The sequence below is a fragment of the Pipistrellus hanaki genome (assembly GCF_964339955.1).
Source record: "Pipistrellus hanaki genome assembly, chromosome: 18".
In the NCBI taxonomy this organism is placed as follows: domain Eukaryota; kingdom Metazoa; phylum Chordata; class Mammalia; order Chiroptera; family Vespertilionidae; genus Pipistrellus; species Pipistrellus hanaki.
Genome location: NC_140520.1, coordinates 20,558,082 through 20,577,401, shown reverse-complemented (window position 1 = coordinate 20,577,401; position 19,320 = coordinate 20,558,082). Strand labels below are relative to the sequence as shown.

The 19,320-nt window shown below is 36.1% G+C and overlaps 1 protein-coding gene across 7 annotated transcripts in view; it reads left to right on the top strand.

Annotated features, from left to right (window-relative positions):
* The window catches only part of ACBD6 (acyl-CoA binding domain containing 6), a 127,850-nt gene that overhangs the window by 64,663 nt on the left and 43,867 nt on the right, over positions 1–19,320 (top strand). For 5 of the 7 annotated variants that reach the window (XM_084865706.1, XM_084865703.1, XM_084865704.1 and 2 more), the window contains exon 6: positions 8,214–8,303. In XM_084865706.1, the coding sequence (XP_084721832.1) occupies positions 8,214–8,303 (90 nt within the window). Of the gene's footprint in view, positions 1–8,213; positions 8,304–11,037; positions 11,080–16,269; positions 16,452–19,320 lie in introns of those variants that run through there. The other 2 variants (XM_084865705.1, XM_084865708.1) reach the window with 2 other exon arrangements.

Below are 19,320 nucleotides of genomic sequence, written 5' to 3'. Positions count from 1 at the left end.
AGCTTACACTAATAAACACTTTTTTTTGGTGAAAATAAAAGGAAAACTTGTAAATGTATTGCTTCTGTATCACTTAGTTACTTTGATATAGTAGTTTCCCAGGTTTTCCAGTTTGTTACCCATGCAGCTACCTTTATCCCAGCTTGCCAGAACATTCGATGAAGTGCTTACACATTCATAGACTGAGGCGCCAAGAATTCAGTTGGGTTCTCTCATTGCTCCGAGCAGATTTCTGCCCTCTCAGCCATGACAGCTCAGGCTGAGCTTTGAATACTGATGGCAAACCCTTCTATTATTAATCAGGGATTTGTATGAATTAATTTAAGACCATGAGGGAGATGAGAGCTTAAAATGAGAATTAAACTTAACATCCTAAATAAGATAAATGATACTGCTTTGTGATATTTAAAGCTCTATCAAATAAAACAGCAACTTGGTAAGCCTTGGTGATGGACTAAAAGTATGTAACTTCAAAGTTAAGTTGCTAACTAAATATTTTTAACCTCTTTATCAGAAAAATGACATTTCTCTATAATAGTTTGGGGAACAGTTACAGTTTTGAGAGGACATTCCATTCTTTGTGTTTATCTATTCTATGTGATATATGAACTTGAGATTTTTCACTACTGATTGCCTAAGATTTTTTGGGATGGTATAGAACTGTATTTAAAATGTTTATCCAGCAGATTCAACTCAATTTTAGTCTTGCCCTTAGATAACTAAAAATTATTACACTTAAAATTTGCTATGAGCACATAAATAAATTTAATTATAGTCATGAAATATGCTACATTTGCATTCCCACATATTTTAAATAACCACAATTATTATATTGCCTGAAATGCATATTTGGATCTGTAACTGTTATAGCTCATGAACATATGTAAGATGACTTTTAAATAAAATATTAATATTTAATAATAAAGTTATTTTATTATGTCTAAATATAGTTCCTGATATATTTTGTTTATTTATTCAAGTTGTAATTGTAACTACTACAGTTGGGCATATATTTCTAGTTTGAGAAAGTTACATGGTGTTTCCTACTGATAACAGTAACTAGGACATTGTCTATATGATATATAATGGAAAAAGTTTTGTAGTTATATTTATTCAGGAAGCTATCCTCACATATCAGATGTTTAAAGTCCGAGCTTATAGCATCAAGGTGCTGTGTACTCATTTCTTATTTAAATTATAACTTTTATTACATTTTTTAACCATTTGCAGAAATATGTGGAAATTGAGGTAGGCAATATGAAGAGAAATATAGAAAAATATATCTGAAAATCTAATAATTTTTAATGGTGATTCAGTTTGTATCATTGACCCAAATATTTACAGTTTTTCAAAAATATATTTCTTTTAAGGGTAAAGAATTATTTAAATAATTTTTAAAGTATGTGTGATGTGAGCAGAATATTTTTTATCAGTCGTCAGATACAAATTACATCTGCATAATTCTTGTCACGCACATTATTTCTCAGATCAGTGCCATAGAGACTATACATTAAATACATGCTTATTGATTATATTTAAATAATATTTTAATTCTTTATATAATTAAAATTTTTAGGATCAATGTAGCAATATACCAATACTTGAACAAAATAGATTACAGTATTCCAATGCTAGCTAACCTTGGTTCCCCCAAAAGCATTCATACAATTCATTAGCTTTCCATAGATTCTTATCCAATGCACTCCCAATATCCCTTTTATTGAGCTACATTTTTAGTTAAGTTCTTTCCTTTCTATCCTTTTGAAGGTATAATTGTTACACCATTTTCCATATTGTTTATTGATCCTTTCAAATATTTTGAGGGAGATCACCTTTCTCTTGACTTCATTTCTTTCCCTTCTCACTTTGTTTTAAATCTGTGCACATGTCAGATGCGATTTACATGCTTTTGTCTTGAGAAACTGCTGGAAAATCTGGCAAAACTGTTAGTATTAACCTAACAAAGAAGCACAAGATTTAGTAGGCAGAGTCAGTATACTAAGGCTAACTTTATGCTTTTATTTAAGATTTGAGAAAGGAAGGAAAAAAAAATGCATCCTCTTAAATAACTTTTTACACATGAGTATGTTATTTTAGTTGTGTAATTTATTAAAATATTAATTTGAAGGAACTTTGCTATTCATAATAACAATTGAGAAATGAATTATTCTCATTTGCATTAAAAAATCGAGTATTTGGTAATATTTTACATCAGAAATGCATATTTAGTGCAAGGTCAGAAAATAGTGAAAGTAGTTACACTCATATGAGCTTTTGCAACTTATATTTTTATTATGATAAAATATACATAACATAAAGTTACAATTTTAACTAATTTTAAGTATACAGTTCTGTGACACTAAATTCATTCACATTGCTTTGCAACCATCACCAACGTTTATCTCCAGAACTTTATTAACGTCTTCAAATGAAACTGTATTCATAAACACTAACTCCCCATTTCTTCCTTCCCCATTCCCTGGCAACCACCATTCTACTTTCTGTCTCCATGAATGTGACTGACTACTCTAGATACCTCGTGTAAATAGAATTACACAATATTTGTTCTTTTGTGGCTGGCTTATTTCATTTAATATAATGTCTTCAGTGTTGTAGCATGTGTCAGAATTACCTACCCTTTTCTTTAAAGATAACATTTATATACGATGAAATGCATAACTCTTAAGTGTACATTCTATTATTTTTGACAAATGCATGTACCTGTAAAACTGAAACGCCCATCAACATAAGATCCTTAGTGTCACCCCAGAAAATTCCCTCATACTCCTTCCCAAGTGGTTCCTCAAAGGTAACTGCTGTTCTGATCATTGTTCTACTATAGTTTGGTTTTGCTCTTCTCAAACTATATACATGGAATTCTAGTATTGTACTTCTTTTGTATGAGGCTACTTTTATTTATAATGTTTTTGGGATTCATCCATATTGTTGTATAGATCACTATATTGCTGAGCAATATTCCATCATATGAATATACTAGAGGCCCTCGGCCCAGCCTGCACCTTCTCCAATCTGGGACCCCTCGAGGGATGTCCAACTTCCGGCTTAGGCCCAGTTCCACCAGGCAGTCGGACATCCCTCTCACAATCCAGGACTGCTGACTCCGAAATGCTCGCCTGCCTGCCTTCCTGATTGCCCCTAACCACTTCTGCCTGCCAGCCTGATCACCCCCTATCCACTCCCCTGCCATCCTGATTGATGCCTAACCGCTCCCCTGCCAGCCTGTTCCACCCCTGACTGCCCTCCCCTGCAGGCCTGGTCCCCAGCAACTTCTCTCCCCTGCAGGCCTGGTTCCCTCTCAACTGCCCTTCTCTGCAGGCCTGGTTGCTCCTAACAGCCCTCCCCTGCTGGCCTGATTGCCCACAACTGTCCTCCCTGCTGGCCATCTTGTGGTGGCCATCTTGTGTCCACAAAGGGGCAGGATCTTTGACCACATGGAGGCAGCCATCTTGTGTGTTGGAGTGATGGTCAATCTGCATATTACTCTTTTATTATTTAGGATAGAGGCCTGGCACACAGGTGGGGTCCAGCTGGTTTGCCCTAAAGGATGTCCTGGATTAAGGTGGGGGTTCCCTTGGGACATGGGGCAGCCTGGGCCAGGAGCCTGTGGTGGTTTGCAGGCCAGACATGCCCCCTGGCGACCCAAGCAGAGGCCCTGGTATCTGGGGTTTATTTATCTTCTACAATTGAAACTTTGTAGCCTGGAGCAGAGCCAAGACTTCTGCTTGCTCCTGGTGGCAGCATTTCTATTGAAATTTATGTGTCTTCTATAATTGAAACTTCGTAGCCTTGAGCAGAGGCCTGGGCTGGCCGGGGTGTGTGGAAAGCTTGGCTTCCTCCGTCGCCGGGAGCAACCCTAGCCTCCCGCTTTTTCCAGCTCTGTGGCTGCTGCCATTTCTGTTTGGATTTATGTATCTTCTATCATTTAAACTTTGTAGCCTCGTGTGGAGGCCTAGGCCGGCAAGAGCAAGTGGAAAGCTTGGCTTCCTCCATTGCCAGGAAACCCAAGCCTCCCTTCTGCTCTCTGTGGCTGTAGCCATCTTGGTTGGATTTATCTGCATATTTGCTCCTGATTGGATTGTGGGCGTGGCGTATGGGCATGGCATGTGGGTATAGTGGAGTGATGTTAATTTGCATATTACTCTTTTATTAGATAGGATTATAATTTATCTGTTGTTTTATAATGGACATCTGAGCTGTTTTCATGGCAACTTATTTTTGCTGTTATTACTTATTTTATATAGGATGAAGTTATATCTCCCTTGCTTATTCCTTCACTCTTACATCACTAACATTATGGTAGTTTAGATTAGGAGTTCTCACTGTAGCAACTTCTATACAGTAGCAGCAGAAAAGTGGAGAAGTTAGGGATGGGGTAGAAGATACAGAGTCATTGCAAGTTATTGGTACTAAAGTCAATCTCTACCACAGTTGTACATTGAAATTCAGTTTTTCAAGTCGACCTGTTTGCAGAATTTCATCTGCTAATTAAACAGTACTCTATTATACTATCTTTGATTCAGTGGCAAGGTGACACTTCTTATAAATTTAAACATGTTTTTGTCTACTATATGTATGGTTGACAAAATACCATGTTCTCCAAATACCATGAAAACATCAAGACTTGTTTTTTTTAAAAAAATATATATTTTATTGACTTTTTACAGAGAGGAAGGGAGAGGGATAGAGAGCTAGAAACATCAATGAGAGAGAAACATCGACCAGCTACCTCCTGCACGCCCCCTACTGGGGATGTTCCTGCAACCAGGGTACATGCCCTTGACCGAAATCAAACCCGGGACTTCCCAGTCCGCAGGCCAACGCTCTGGACACTGAGCCAAACCGGTTAGGGCAAGACTTGTTTTATAATACAGTCTTCATTTAATTTGTGATATCCCAAAGAAAATATAATTTTTAAAAAATTATGTGGTTTGAGGACAAGTAACTAAGGATATCAAAGAAGCATTTAAAATATTAAAACCCAGTATTTTCCAGAAGAAGTGAAAGTAATACCACTTAATAGGTTAGCTGCCACCCTGTACTTTTAAAGCACTTTAGAGTCATTTATCTGTCTGAGGTAGAACAGTATTAGTACCTTTGCTTGGTTAATAAATGAGAACTCCCCTCTCTCCCTCCTCCTCCCCAACCCCGCCACCATGCTCCCCAGGCTTTACTATATTTGAATTCCAGAATTTATCCAGAGCAACCCAAACAGTGCTTGTGTGGTCTTCTGGTGTCCTAACAAAGATTCCTTTTAAAAATGGTTTTCCTCCCTTATCTCCTGAATACTTCTGGGATGTCTTTTTGCAGAAGAGTTGTTAAAACTAGAGTTGTTCTTTTTTTGTGGTAGCAGTAAAAATAAATTTAACTTGAAAATTTGTCAGAGATTATATCATTCATAGAAGATAAAACAGTTATATATAAAAATAGGTGAAATGCTTCATAAATGTGGATAAAATCTTTAAACAGATATAACTTTAATGTGCACTTAATTCATGTTTTTCTTGAGAAAAGGGAAAGAAACCATGGGTGTTTAGTTTAATTTTGTCATAAATGGCTATGAGGATGGTATCTCTGCATATTATTGCTTATCATATACTTGAACTGATAATCTTAAATTAGAGCATGTTTATGGGAACTTTTTATTTGAATAAGTAAAGTGTCATCCCATTCAGACACTTGGCTGTGCTAGTTTTTGTTCATTTAAATACAAAATATTTTTATTAATTTTTTTTTTTTTAAACAGAGGGAGGGAGAGGGGAAGAGAGTTAGAAATATTGATGAGAGAGAAACATCAATCAGTTGCCTCCTGCACATCCCCTACTGGGGATGTACCCACAACCAAGGTACATGCCCTTGACCAGAATCAAACCTGGGACCCTTGAGTCCGCAGGCCGACGCTCTATCCACTGAGCCAGTCCGGTTAGAGCTAAATACAAAACATTTTTAAAGCAAAAATTTCAAAGCCTAATTATTTGCAAGTATATTTGATCCAGTTCTTGTTTTTGAGCTTAATACTGCATTAAAATATTAATCATTAGTAGCCTTAATGTAGATATCTTCCGCACTTCTACAGAAAGTCATTGTCAGAATTCATTCCAATTCAAGGTTAATTAGTGTACCATTAAAATAATGTGTTACCAAAATTAATTACATTGCAGGTCAAGCAATGTGTTGAAAAGGATAGTATAAGTGTCTGAGAGCACATCATCCTCCTTAAAACATTGCTGTACAGTGCCGCCCTGCTGGAAAATATATCCAAAGTGGACATCACTACTGAGGTCCAGTCATAGGTGTTCCCCCTAAAGTAAATTTTTGGCACCACATATGGGAAATTTAAAATATAACTCCCATTAACAGTAAAATGTGTTGCTTGTCTGCTTTCCCATCAGAACAGCTAAGGACTTATATTTTATTATTAATCGATGTAACCCTACTGGGTTAATGCTAAGGAGAAACTAGGAACCTGGTGGAGAGTAGAAATTATCTTGTGGTAAAAGTACTAGATACATTAATATTTTATTTTCCTACTTAACTGGTAGGTAGTTCTGGTAGGTGCCCTGTGAAAGTGTATCACACATCACTTTAATTATGTAGTAATTCTTGTTAAAAGTTTGACTAAATAGCCATAAAATACACATTTAAAGTTAGAACTAAATATAATAGAGACTTTGAAATGTTATATAATTCTTTTAATGTAAAAGTTGTAAAACAATTACATTAAACTATAGGATATTTTCTATGTTGGTATTTGTTCTGAGGGTGTTATTAGGATAGCTAGTTATTCATATGGAGAGTTTTGAAATTAGTGCCTTGCTAACAGTAGGTCATTAGAGTTACAGAAATTTTAATATAGGAAACTCTGTTCTCTACTTCACAGAGCATTTTTTTTTTTTTTAACTTGGGTGACAGAATTGTCTCCATTTAAAAAAATTCCCAGTGGGCTCTGAACAAAATAGTTTTGCTACTACAACAAATTTTGAGTGATTTGCTCATATGTTTTAATTTTCTGCTTACCTTCCTGTTTGGATTTTGAGTAAAAGCCTATTGGAAAACATATTGACAGGTAAATAAAAATAAATTGAGCAAAAGAAAGAAAAGGCAAAGAACAATTTGTAGGAAAGAAGTTGTCTTTATTTTTTGTTGTTTTTTCAAGAACGGATCCTACTTTAATTAGTTGAACTAATAGGTGCTTGAATAGGTGCTGGAAGATAAAGTGGGTTTAGAAAAGCTTTCTTGAAAGGTGCTTTTTCCTTTAAAGCCATCTTTATCCCACTTTGTCCTACTTAAATCTTTTCTAAAATGACATAAAGCAGGGATTTCAACTTAATGTGGAAACACATTCCAGTTCTTAAAAATGACAACATCACTACACCCTCAGAAGGTAGTGTTAAGCCATACATCACTCTCTGCTTCTAAGAAGCCCGTAGTTATTGGGGTTTTGTTTATTCATTGGACCAAGTAGCTTCTTTCATTAACTAAACCAAGATTTTCTGATGGTGCAGAACAGAATTAACAGGTTGATAGTAACTCTGAGTCTTTGATAGATAACAGTTAATGTTTTATATTTAGTACTTTATCTCCTAACAATTAATCATCTGTTCTCTTTCACAAATGGCTTTTACAGTCAAAGTTTGAAGCTAGAGAACCAAGTAAACAATACTACTGTTTTTGAGATATTTAAGAGTGTCAATTTGGAATATTAAGAGGAAATACTTACCTTCAAACTGATTAAATTTTCTTGCATTTTAAGGAATAAATATTTAAATATACTGCACTTAGATTATATTTTCTGCGTATGTTTAAGTGCTCTTTTTTTTTTTTTTTTTTTATCCAATAGACTTCTTTCACCAGAAGTGGTAAATGTGGTAATTTAAGAAAACTACCTCTTTCATTTATAAAGTAGTGCTTTAAAATTTTCAAAGAATTGTCTTGCAGCTCAGTCATTCAACAAATATTATTTTCATTCTATAGGGAGGAAACTGAACAAGCTGACCTAAGTCATTGGGCTAGAAGTAGAACTCAGGATTTCCCATTGATTTAGAAAAGTTTACTGCTTTTCCCATAGAGCATTTTATATCATCATTCTTACAATAATTAACCCAGTTTTACTTATTACTCTGTCTTTCTTAAAACATATCTTTTATATGGCCTCACAGTTGTATTAAATTTATTTCTCTTTTTCTGTGTTTTAGGGCAGAGCTCTACTCCATTGGGCATGTGATCGAGGACATAAGGAACTAGTCACAGTCTTGCTACAATATAGAGCTGATATTAACTCTCAGGTAAGAGTGGTTGATGAAGGTGGAGCTTGTTTAAAAATTTGAGGTCAAATCTACATAACATAGAATTTACCATTAACTATTATACAGTGTACAGTTCAGTGGCATTAGTTAATTTAACAGTGTTATAAAACCATCACTACCTTCTTATTCCACTAAATTTTTATCATCCAAAAGGAAACCTTGTACCTATTAAACAGTCACTACCTACATCACATTAGTATATTTCTGGGCTATTCAGTACCATTGCTCTGTTTTTCTATTAATGTTTGAGCTGTGCTTTTTAAAGTATTATAGTTTCGAAATTTGTTTTCATATCTTTTAGGATAAATTCCTTCCCTACTTTTTCAGAATTTTTCCTGGTATTATTGTTTTATTTTTCTGTGAACTTTGAAATCATCTTTCCAACCCTTGCTTCTTCCCCCCCAAGCAACACCATCATCACAAAGTTAAAAAAAAACATACAAAAGAAATAAATTATTGGTACACTTGTATCTTTTATTTGGTTTGGACTGTAAGAGTATATTTTTAAAATTACTTTTGTTTTTCAATTACAGTTGACATTCAATATTATTTTATATTTGTTTGAGATGTATAGCATAGTGGTTAAAACAATTATATAATTTATGAAGTGATCTTCCTGATAACTCTCCTTCCCAATTGGCACCATAGCAGCTGGTTATTACAATATTATTGACTATTTTCCCTATGCTATACTTAGCATCCTGTGACTGTTATGTAACTTCTTACTCCCTTTACCTTTTTTATACCCATCCCCACACCTCCCTCCCATTTGACAACCTTCAGTTTGTTTGTTTCTGTTTTGTTTGTTCATTTATTTTATTCTTTAGATTCCACTTATAAGTGAAATTATATGGTATTTTGTCTTCCTCTGTCTGACTTATTTCACTTAACACAGTACCCTGTAGGTCCATCCATATTGTTGCAAATGGCAAGATTTCTTTTTTTTTTTTTTTATGACTGAGTAATATTTCATTGTGTATATATGTACCACATTTTCTTTATCCAATCATCTGTTGATGGACACTTGGGTTGCTTCCTTATCTTAACTATTGTAAATAACGCTACAAAATGAGGATAGGGGTGCATTTATCTTTTGAATTAGTATTTTTAATTTCTTAAGAGTATTTGGAGGGAAATGTCCCCAAGTTAGGCAGAGCCTGAGGTTTTTGCTTGTGGGTTTTCTGTATTCTATTTGTTTGGATAATATAAGGCAGATGAGCAAAAAATTATGGCTTTATAGAACATTCTTTACTGAATATCAATTTTAATGTAAAGTAAAACTTTCATGTAGGTTTTTAGAATGGATCAGTTAGGACTATATATCTGGGCAGTGTTTGTTTGTTTGTTTTTATCTTTGTATTCTCATGACCACTTTATATTGATCCTAGTTTTGATTTTCCTTTGTTATTGACAATCCTAAGTCATCTGATCGAGTTTCAGTTAGGGAATGCTCTGCTTTTGTCATTTTGGATTGCTAACCTGCTTCCAAGTCACAGGGGACTTTTGGAAATTAGCTCTCAGAATAACTTTTTCCCCTTGTAATTTCTTCTTTGGTTTCAATATTGAAAACTCGTTGAAAATATAGATAATACAAACATAACAAATGGAAGTAAAGGTTCATCTCTCTCATGACTCAGTCTTTCTTAAACAACATTATTATTGACTGGCCTACTGGCTGCCAAAAAAGAAAGTCAATTTTGTTAGAAATATTTGCTTGACCACAGATCTTGGTAACTAACCACCTGAAACAGGCTGATGTTATCATCTATCTGAAGACTAATGTTTACTATTTGTCTGAAACTGAGTAGTAGTTAGAGATATGTCATAGTCTACTCTGTGTTTTCCTGTCATTTTTACCCTTTAGTACATCTCATATACTTTATTGCCCTGCAGTTTCTATATTCTGATGGAATTGGAACTTTTAATTTTATTTCTAAGAAAGATCCTTTATAGATATCAATTTTTATCTAGCAATATTGTGGATACTGTTTTGTCTTTTCTTCTGCTTGATACTGATTTTTAGTTCAAATCTGGAAGCTAAGTTCTTAACCACATTTGACATTAAGACATAAGTTAAATTCACACATATACACTGCGCGTACCTCTTGAGGAACTGATTTTTCAAGCCCTGGAGAAAGACTGAAGCTACTCCCAAAGCACATTAAAAAGTATTTGAATGTTGAAGACTTATTGCTACATTTTCTCAGATTTACTATAAAATAATATTAAGGAAATAAGCAGGATAGAGGGAGGAGTAGGAGCAGTGGTCATGAGATGTCTACACTATGCACTGGGTGTTATGAAATTCAAAAGGAAGTTATTTTGTTTTAGTGGTACTGAAACATTTAAGGACTCCATGTTTTATAAATTACATAAACTTATGGTTAGTATAATGGCAAAGAGCAAACACAGTCCCTCTGTGACCATCTGTGTGTTGTAAAATATTTTGAAAACATGTTAACTAGACTTTAGTGATTATTTCATAATATACGGTATACAAATATTATGTTGTTTAAGAAAGATTGAGTCATGAGAGAGATGATCCTGAAACTAATATAATGTTGTATGTCAATTATACCTCTATAAAAAAAGAATACTTGTGGAATGAAAGAATAAATGAATGAATCTAAAAGAAAAAAAGAAATTCCATATAGTTTTATGAAATGAATAGAAAATATTTTAAAAATTAAAAAATGGGTAACGACAATTCTAGATTTTACCTGGCTATTGTGGGGCTTAAAATGATGACATGAGATCCTCACTTCAAGGCTGTCCTGCTGCTCCTGCCAAATCTACTCCTCCCCGAGTCCACCAAGCATGTTGCTGCCAACAGCCTTCCTAATACTGCTCTTTACTGTGTCACTGACCTTGTCAAAACTCTCTAATGACTGCACAGCCTGTAGGATAACTTCAAAATTCTATGGATTTGGCATCAGAGTTCTCCATCATCTGAAGAAAACAAATCATAAGAATGGTATAAAGTAGTAAATAAAACCATCTGTAACCTATTACGAGAGGAGGTTGTTGACATAAAATAGTTCTTTAATATTTAGTAGGTATCAAGTATTTTATGTGTACTACTATTGTCTCTTTTAGCCATCTCATTCATCCAACTTAGGTATATTATTTTCTGTGTTTTACTGATGAAGAAATAGGAGCTTTGAGAAGTCATGGTGCTATTAAGTGACAAAATCTAAATTTAACCAAGCAAAGCCCAAGCTCTTAACCTTTCCACTGTGAAATTTTAGTACATTTTGTCTCATTTTTGTCTTTTCTACTAACATATATAACATTTTAAAGATACTGTACTTGGTACAATAATGTATATAGAGTAGCTTTCATTCATTCCTTAAAACTAGAGGCTTGGTGCACAAATTCGTGCACGGGTGGGGTCTCTTGGCAATTGAGGGCTGTGGGGCCATCTCACCCAATCTCAATCAGGACCTATCGGGGCCGGCTGGCTGTGGGGAGGGACCACGGGAGGTTGGCTGTGGGAGCGTACTGACCACCAGGGGGCAGCTCCTGTGTTGAGTGTCTGTCCTCTGGTGGTCAGTGCGTATCATAGCGACTGATCGTAATAGTCACTTAGGCTTTTAGGTAGGTAGGTAGGTAGATAGATAGATAGATAGATAGATAGATAGATAGATAGATAGATAATGGAGCTATAAAACACATTCATTGAGGTACATATAGTACAAAAATCTTAAGGATATAACTTAATGTATTTATGTATAATTTTATTTGCCACAGCTTTAATGCAAAGTAATATAAACATGGGATCATTTTATGTATTCGTATATGCAATTACCACCCATATCAAATTAGAATATTTCCAAAACACCAAGAATGTTTGTTTTCTTAACCTACTTCCTATCAACATCAGTCCTTCCACCCCCCACTCTGAGGTGACTATTCTGATTTATCTCACCACCAATTAGTTAGTTCTACCTCCTCTTAAAATTCAAATATTTGGAATCATATAATGCATATTATTTTGGATCAGGTTTATTGATCAATACAATAACATTTGTGATCCATGTTGTTCATATATCATTTGTTCCTTTATTTTTGACTGCTGTGTAACATTTCATTGCAAGCATACACTGAGTGCCAGATTATTATGATCTCTGAACACATAATAATCTTGCCACTCAGTGAATAGCCTATATAATAAAAAGCTAATATGCAAATTATCCCCTCTACCAGGAGTTCAACCAGCAGGCAGGCTGGCCAACAACCCATGACCCCTCCCCCTGGTCAGGCTGGCCGGACCCCACCCATGCACAAATTCATGCACTGGGCTTCTAAAATATATATATAATACACACACACACTGAGTGGCCAGATGGCCAGATTATTATGCATTCAGAGATGATAATAATCTAGCCACTTACTGTATACCACAATTTATCCATTCTCCTGTTGATAGACATTTCATTTTTAAGGTTTTTCCCCCCCCCATTTGGTTATAATGAATAAAGTACCTGTGAACATTCTTCAGGATGGACATATACACATATATTTTTGTTTCTCTTGCATTTTGCTCAGGAGTAGAATTGCTGGTCCATATGGTAACTGTGTGTTTAACCTTTTGAGGACCTGCTCATGGTTTTTCAAAGAGACAGCCCATTTTATATTCTCACCAGCAATATGTAAGAGTTGCTGTTTCTCCACATCCTTAACACTATTATTTGTCTTTTGATTATCGCCATGCCAGTGTATCACATGCCATCTCATTGTGTTTTGATTTTCATTTTCCTGATAGTCGATGACGTTTAACGTCTTTTATGTGCTTATTGGCCATTTTTACATGTTCTTCGGGGAAATGTCTATTCAGATACTGAGCCCTTATTTTTAAAATTGGAGGTAAGAGGACAAAGAACATTATACATTTGGTGTCTGTTGTTGATTTCTGCTCTTTATTATTTTCCCCTACTTTCCTTGGATATAATTTGCTATTCTTTTACTGGCTTCTTCAGATGGAAGCTTAGATCATTGATTTTCAACGATTCTTCTCTAATCGGTGTACTCAGAGGTATAAATTTCTTTTTATGCACCACTTTAAATGCATTTAGCAGATTTTGATGTATTTTTATTATCCTCTAGTCAAAATATTTTTAAATTTTTACTGTGATTTCTTTCTTTGAATCATGGGTTATCCAGATGTATGTTTAATTGCCGACATTTGGGAATTTTACAGTTTTCTTTTCTATATTCATTTTTAGTTTGATTCTATTACGATAAGAGAATCTACTCTGGAGAGTTTCAATATTTTTTTTTTAATTTTTTGTTTTTGTTTTTGTTTTTTTGAGTTTCAATATTTTTTAAATTAACACATGCTTTATGGCCCATTATTTGATGTACTAGAGGCCCAGTGCATGAAATTCCTACACAGGATGGATCCCTTTAGCCCAGCCTGCACCCTATCCAATCCGGGACCGCTGGCTCCTAATTGCTCACGTGCCTACCTGCCTGATCACCCCTAACTCCCCCCTCTGCCAGCCTGATCGAGCTTCACTGCCTCTGCATGCCTGTCTGATCGCTCCTAATTGCCCCCCCCCCATAGGCCTGATCTTCCCTAATGACCCCCACTGCCGGCCTGTTCACCCACAACTGCCCCCTCTTCCAGCCTACTCACCCCCAGCTGCCCTCCCTGCCGGCCTGGTTGCTCCCAACTGCACCCCCTCCCCTCCGCTGGTCTGGTCGCCTCTTACTGACACCTCCCCCCCCACCCCCCAGTCTAGTTGCTCCCAACTGCTCCCCTCTGCCAGCCTGGTCACCCCCAGCTGCCTCCCCCACTGGCCTGGTCGCCTTTTGCCTGGTCGCTCCCAGCTGCTCCTCTCTGCCAGCCTGGTTTTCCCCAACTGCCCCCCCCCCCCACTAGCCTGGTTGCCCTCAACTGCCCCTCCTGCCCACCTGGTTGCCCTTCATGGCTCCCCACCAGCCTGGTCACCCCATGCAGCCTGCTGTTCAGTTGTTTGGTCATCCCTCACTAACACCCCTGTCGGCCTGGTCGTAGCCAGCCATCTTGTGCAGGTGTGAAGGTTTATTTGCATATTACCTCTTTATTATATAGGATTTTGGGGAATGTTGCATGTTCACTTGAAAAGACTATTTTGCAGTTGTTTGGTGTAGTCTTCCACAAATATAATTTAGGTGAAGTTAGTTAATAGTATTAGACAGGTATTCTATATTTATTGATTTATCTATTTGTTTATCAGTTACTAAGAGAATTGTGTTAAAAATCTCTTATGATTTATCTGCTTTTCCTTTTAGTTATGTTCATTTTTTATATCTTGAAACTATGATATTAGATACAAATTTAAAATCATTTTATCTTCCTGTTGAATTATCCTTTTCCCACTGAGTGGTGGCCATTTAAAAATTCTATTAATCTTCTTGCCTGAAAGTGTACTTTGTTCAGAGTTATATAGCCACATGAGCTTTCCTTTGTATAGTGTTTATCTTATATATTTTTCTATCTTTTTACTGTTATTTCTCTATCTTATTAGGTGTACCAGTTAATGCAATTTTTTTTTACAATAGATGGAATTACACATATGTTGATATATATGAGACTTGATATGTATGTTTTTTTGTTGTATTGACAACAAGCTTCCAAACGTCATATGTCGCCGAAACCAGTTTGGCTCAGTGGTAGAGCGTCGGTCTGTGGACTGAAGGGTCCCAGGTTCGATTCCGGTCAAGGGCATGTACATTGGTTGCAGGCACATCCCTGGTGGGGAGTGTGCAGGTGGCAGCTGGTCGATGTTTCTCTCTCATCGACGTTTTTAACTCTCCCTCTCCTTTCCTCTCTGTAAAAAAAATCAATAAAATATATTTTTTTAAAAACAAAACCTTCATATGTAAAATTTGCTGAAGATGTTAACATCATAGATATTTTACACTTAAAAATGTCAAATTTCGTGCCCAAAAAAAGAGAGGATTCACAGGAACTTTTAATTCAATATTTTGAAGAAAAAGTTATCATGTACTTCGGGAAGCTTATATTGAACATGCTCTATCTCACTTATGAATACTGATTTAAACACTTTAAAAGTGATGATTTTGATGTGAAAGACAAAGAACAGGTCAACCAGAAAAGTTTAAAGGCCAACAATTACAAGCATTATTGGATGAAGATGTGTGTCAAACTCAAAAACAATTTGCAGGAAGATTAAATGTTTAGTAAACTATTTCCAATCATTTACAAGCAATGGGAAAGATTAAAGGTAGGAAAATGGGTGCCACATCAACTAAACAAAAGACAAATGGAAAACTGAAAAGTCATCAGTAAAATGTTGCTTCAAGAGTCTTTTTTTTTTTTTTTTTAAATATATTTTATTGATTTTTTTACAGAGAGAAAGGGAGAGGGATAGAGAACTAGAAACATCAATGAGAGAGAAACATCGACCAGCTGCCTCCTGCATACCCCCTACTGGGGATGTGCCCCCAACCCAGGTACATGCCCTTGACCAGAATCAAACCTGGGACCTTTCAGTCCGCAGACTGATGATCTATCCATTGAGCCAAACTGGTTTTGGCTCAACAGTCTTTTTTTACTTGAATTATGACTGGTGATGAAAGTGGATTATTTTGAGAATCCCAAATGCACAAAATCATAGGTTGATCCAGGTCAACCATCAACATTGACTATAAGGCCAAATCTCTTCGGAAAGAAAACAGTACTCTGTGTTTGGTAGGATCAGGAAGGTGTGGTGTATTATGAACTTCTAAAATCAGATAAAACTGTTATTACTGATTGCTACCAACAACAAATAATCAATTTGAACCACGCTTTGATCATGAAATGACTATAATGTTCCAGAAGACACGGCAAATTAATTTTGCTTCATGATGCCACACCATCACACACTTCAAAACCAGTTAAAGACATTAAAAGATCTTGCCTGGAAGGTATTAACCTACCCATTGTATTCACCAGACCTTGCTCCTTCAGATTACCACTTGTTCCATTCGATGGCACACACACTTTTTGAACAGCACTTCAAATCGTAAGAATAAGTGGAAAATTGGATCTCTGAATGGTTTGCCTCAAAACAAGAAAAGTTCTATTGGGACGGTATCCACAAATTAACTAAAGATGGGGGAAATGTGTAGCTAGTGATGGACATTACTTTAAATAAAGCACTTATGATGTTTCTTTTGAAATTAATCGTGTTTTCTTTGATTACAAAATCTGCATTATTAACTGTTACACCTAGTAGTTTGCTTGGGCTGCCATAACAAAATACGGCCTGGTTACCTGTGTGCTTTTTTAGAAACGCTTGCCTGCAACTCGGGCCGGCCCTGGGCAGTTGGGGGACTGTGGGGACTGGAGAACTCCAGAGGCAGGCATGTGGTGAGGCTGAGGGGACTAGGCACTGCCATCTTTGAGGGTGTGGCAGTTAATTAGCATATTCTCTCCTTATTGGCTGTGGGTGCCACCATCTTTGAGAGTGGGGCAGTCAATTAGTACATTCCCTCCTGATTGGCTGTGAGGTGCCATCATCTTTGCGACAGCAGGAGGGTCAATTAGCATATTCCCTCTTTATTAGATAGGATTACACATTATGTATAAAGGGCCAGAAACTGAAGTGAGTGTTATTTTCCCCAAAAAGAGGGCACCTCTTATTCTGTCAGATATATAGGTTGAGGGGCTGGCACCTCATGCCAATAAGGAATTGAGCTGGTTGGGTTAGGTTGTAGCTTTAGTTGGACCTAGTCCACCTTTGCTTTCCTACATATCTTGGGGGAGATTCATTAGGGCTTTTGTTTGTGAGCCTATGGTGCCGAAAGACTGGTGAAAATTCAGTCTGATTTTTTCTGCTTTGTGCTTTGTTCTCCAGTTTCCTGTCTCATTCTGGCAAATGTGTTCAGGCTGAGATTTGTGTTTTTGAGAACGGCCCTCTTCCTCAATAGGACTTTGTCTTTTTTTTTTTTTTTTTTTTTTTTTAAAGCTCTATCATATACCTTTCATTTTAATTATATTTATTTTGCCTTAACAACGTTGGCCTTTTATTTTATTTATTTATTTTATTTTTTTAATTTTTAAAAAAAATATATTTTATTGATTTTTTACAGAGAGAAAGGGAGAGAGATAGAGAGCTAGAAACGTCGATGAGAGAGAAACATCGACCAGCTGCCTCCTGCATACCCCCCACTGGGGATGTGTCCGCAACCAAGGTACATGCCCTTGACCGGAATCGAACCCGGGACCTTTCAGTCCGCAGACCAACGCTCTACCACTGAGCCAAACCGGTTTCGGCAGGACTTTGTCTTTGAAACGTTGCAAAACAGCAGGATAGTTTTCTGTGTGCCCTTACCTTTCTCCCTCCCTCCCTTCTTTCCTTCCTTTTCCTCACTCGAGGATATGTTTTTCATTTATTTTAAAGAGATGGAAAGCGAGAGAGAGCACAGATGAATGTGAGAGAAGCATTGATCGGTTGCTTCTCATATGTGCCCCAAACTAGGATTGAACCCACAATCTAGGTATATAACCTGACTGGGAATGGAACCTACCCACTTCTGGTATATGGGATAGTGGTCTAACCCAGTGGTTGACAAACTCATTAGTCAACAGAGCCAAATATCAACAGTACAACGATTGAAATTTCTTTTGAGAGCCAAATTTTTTTAAACTTAAACTTCTTCTAACAGACTTCTTCAAAATAGACTCACCCAGGCTATGGTATTTTGTGGGAGAGCCACACTCAAGGAGTCAAAGAGCCGCATGTTGCTCGAGAGCCACAGTTTGCCGACCACAGCTCTAACCAACTGAGCCATGCCAGCCAGGGCTTGTGTGCTTTTTTAGAAACTCTGGCTTCCCACATAGCCCCTGGCTCATAAAATAAATCATGTAGCAAAGCAGCACTTTGTGTTTGGAACTTCTAAAATTTTTGAATTGCTGAGCCAACCCCACACAACATCCAAAAGTTTTACTGATTTTATTTCCTCCAGTATCCACTCTCAATCCTCAGCCTGTGTACAAAACCAGCAAATGCCTCAGCTACAAAAGCAGCAGGAGAGAGCCTGACTATTCTTGAGTGTTTATTTTATGTGAACTTTAATATCAGTTTGTGTAACTCCATGAAATAGCTTGTTGGTTTTTTGGAGGAGAGTGCATTGAATTTTTAAATTAAGAAGAACTGACATATTCATAATACTAGTCATCCTATTCAAGTATAGACAATAGCTTTCCTTTTGATCAAGTCTATTTTTGTGTCCTTCAGTATTTAAATTTTTTTTCTCATATAGGTTTTGCACATTTCTTATTCATTTGTTTTTAAATACTTAATATTTGTTGCTATAAACTGTTTGCTATTTATTAGTTTCTCAGATAATGTTCGCAGTTTTAGATATATAATTTTTCTAATGTAGCTCCCATATATAAGTCATTTTCTACATTTCAGATATTCCAATTGTAAGTGAAGGTCTAAATATGTTTAAATTTTACTGTTTTCCCTCACATCTTGTCCTTGTGACTCTAAAGGGTCATTTGGAAAGAATGGGCTTAATGTGTTAAATCACCTGTGTGATTTGCTGGATAATTGCTTTAATTCCAGTTAAGAATATGCAATAATGAAAGTCAGGTCTGAAAACAGCCATTCTTTGTCAAAACACAATACATTTTGTCATCTGATCTTTTTTCCTGCTGAAAATAGCCTTAGCCTTCAAATTATTTCTTTAATCCTTGATTCTCTCACACATTGTAAAGTCCAGCCCTCATACAGTTTGTTTTTTTCCTATATTACTAATATGGTTTGGGTACTGAAAAAGAAATGTTTACTAGTACTTGAGCTTAGAACCTTTCCATGGGAAAATATAAAACTCCTCTTTAAACAAATAAAGTTTTACATAACCTACAGAACTCAAGTGAGTGTGCATATGATAATAAGAAGGATATAGGAGTATGGAGATTAAATCCAATAGCTATACTTTTAAAATATATAATTGTTTTATTTTTATCATATGCCTTTCAAATACATTTCAGTTC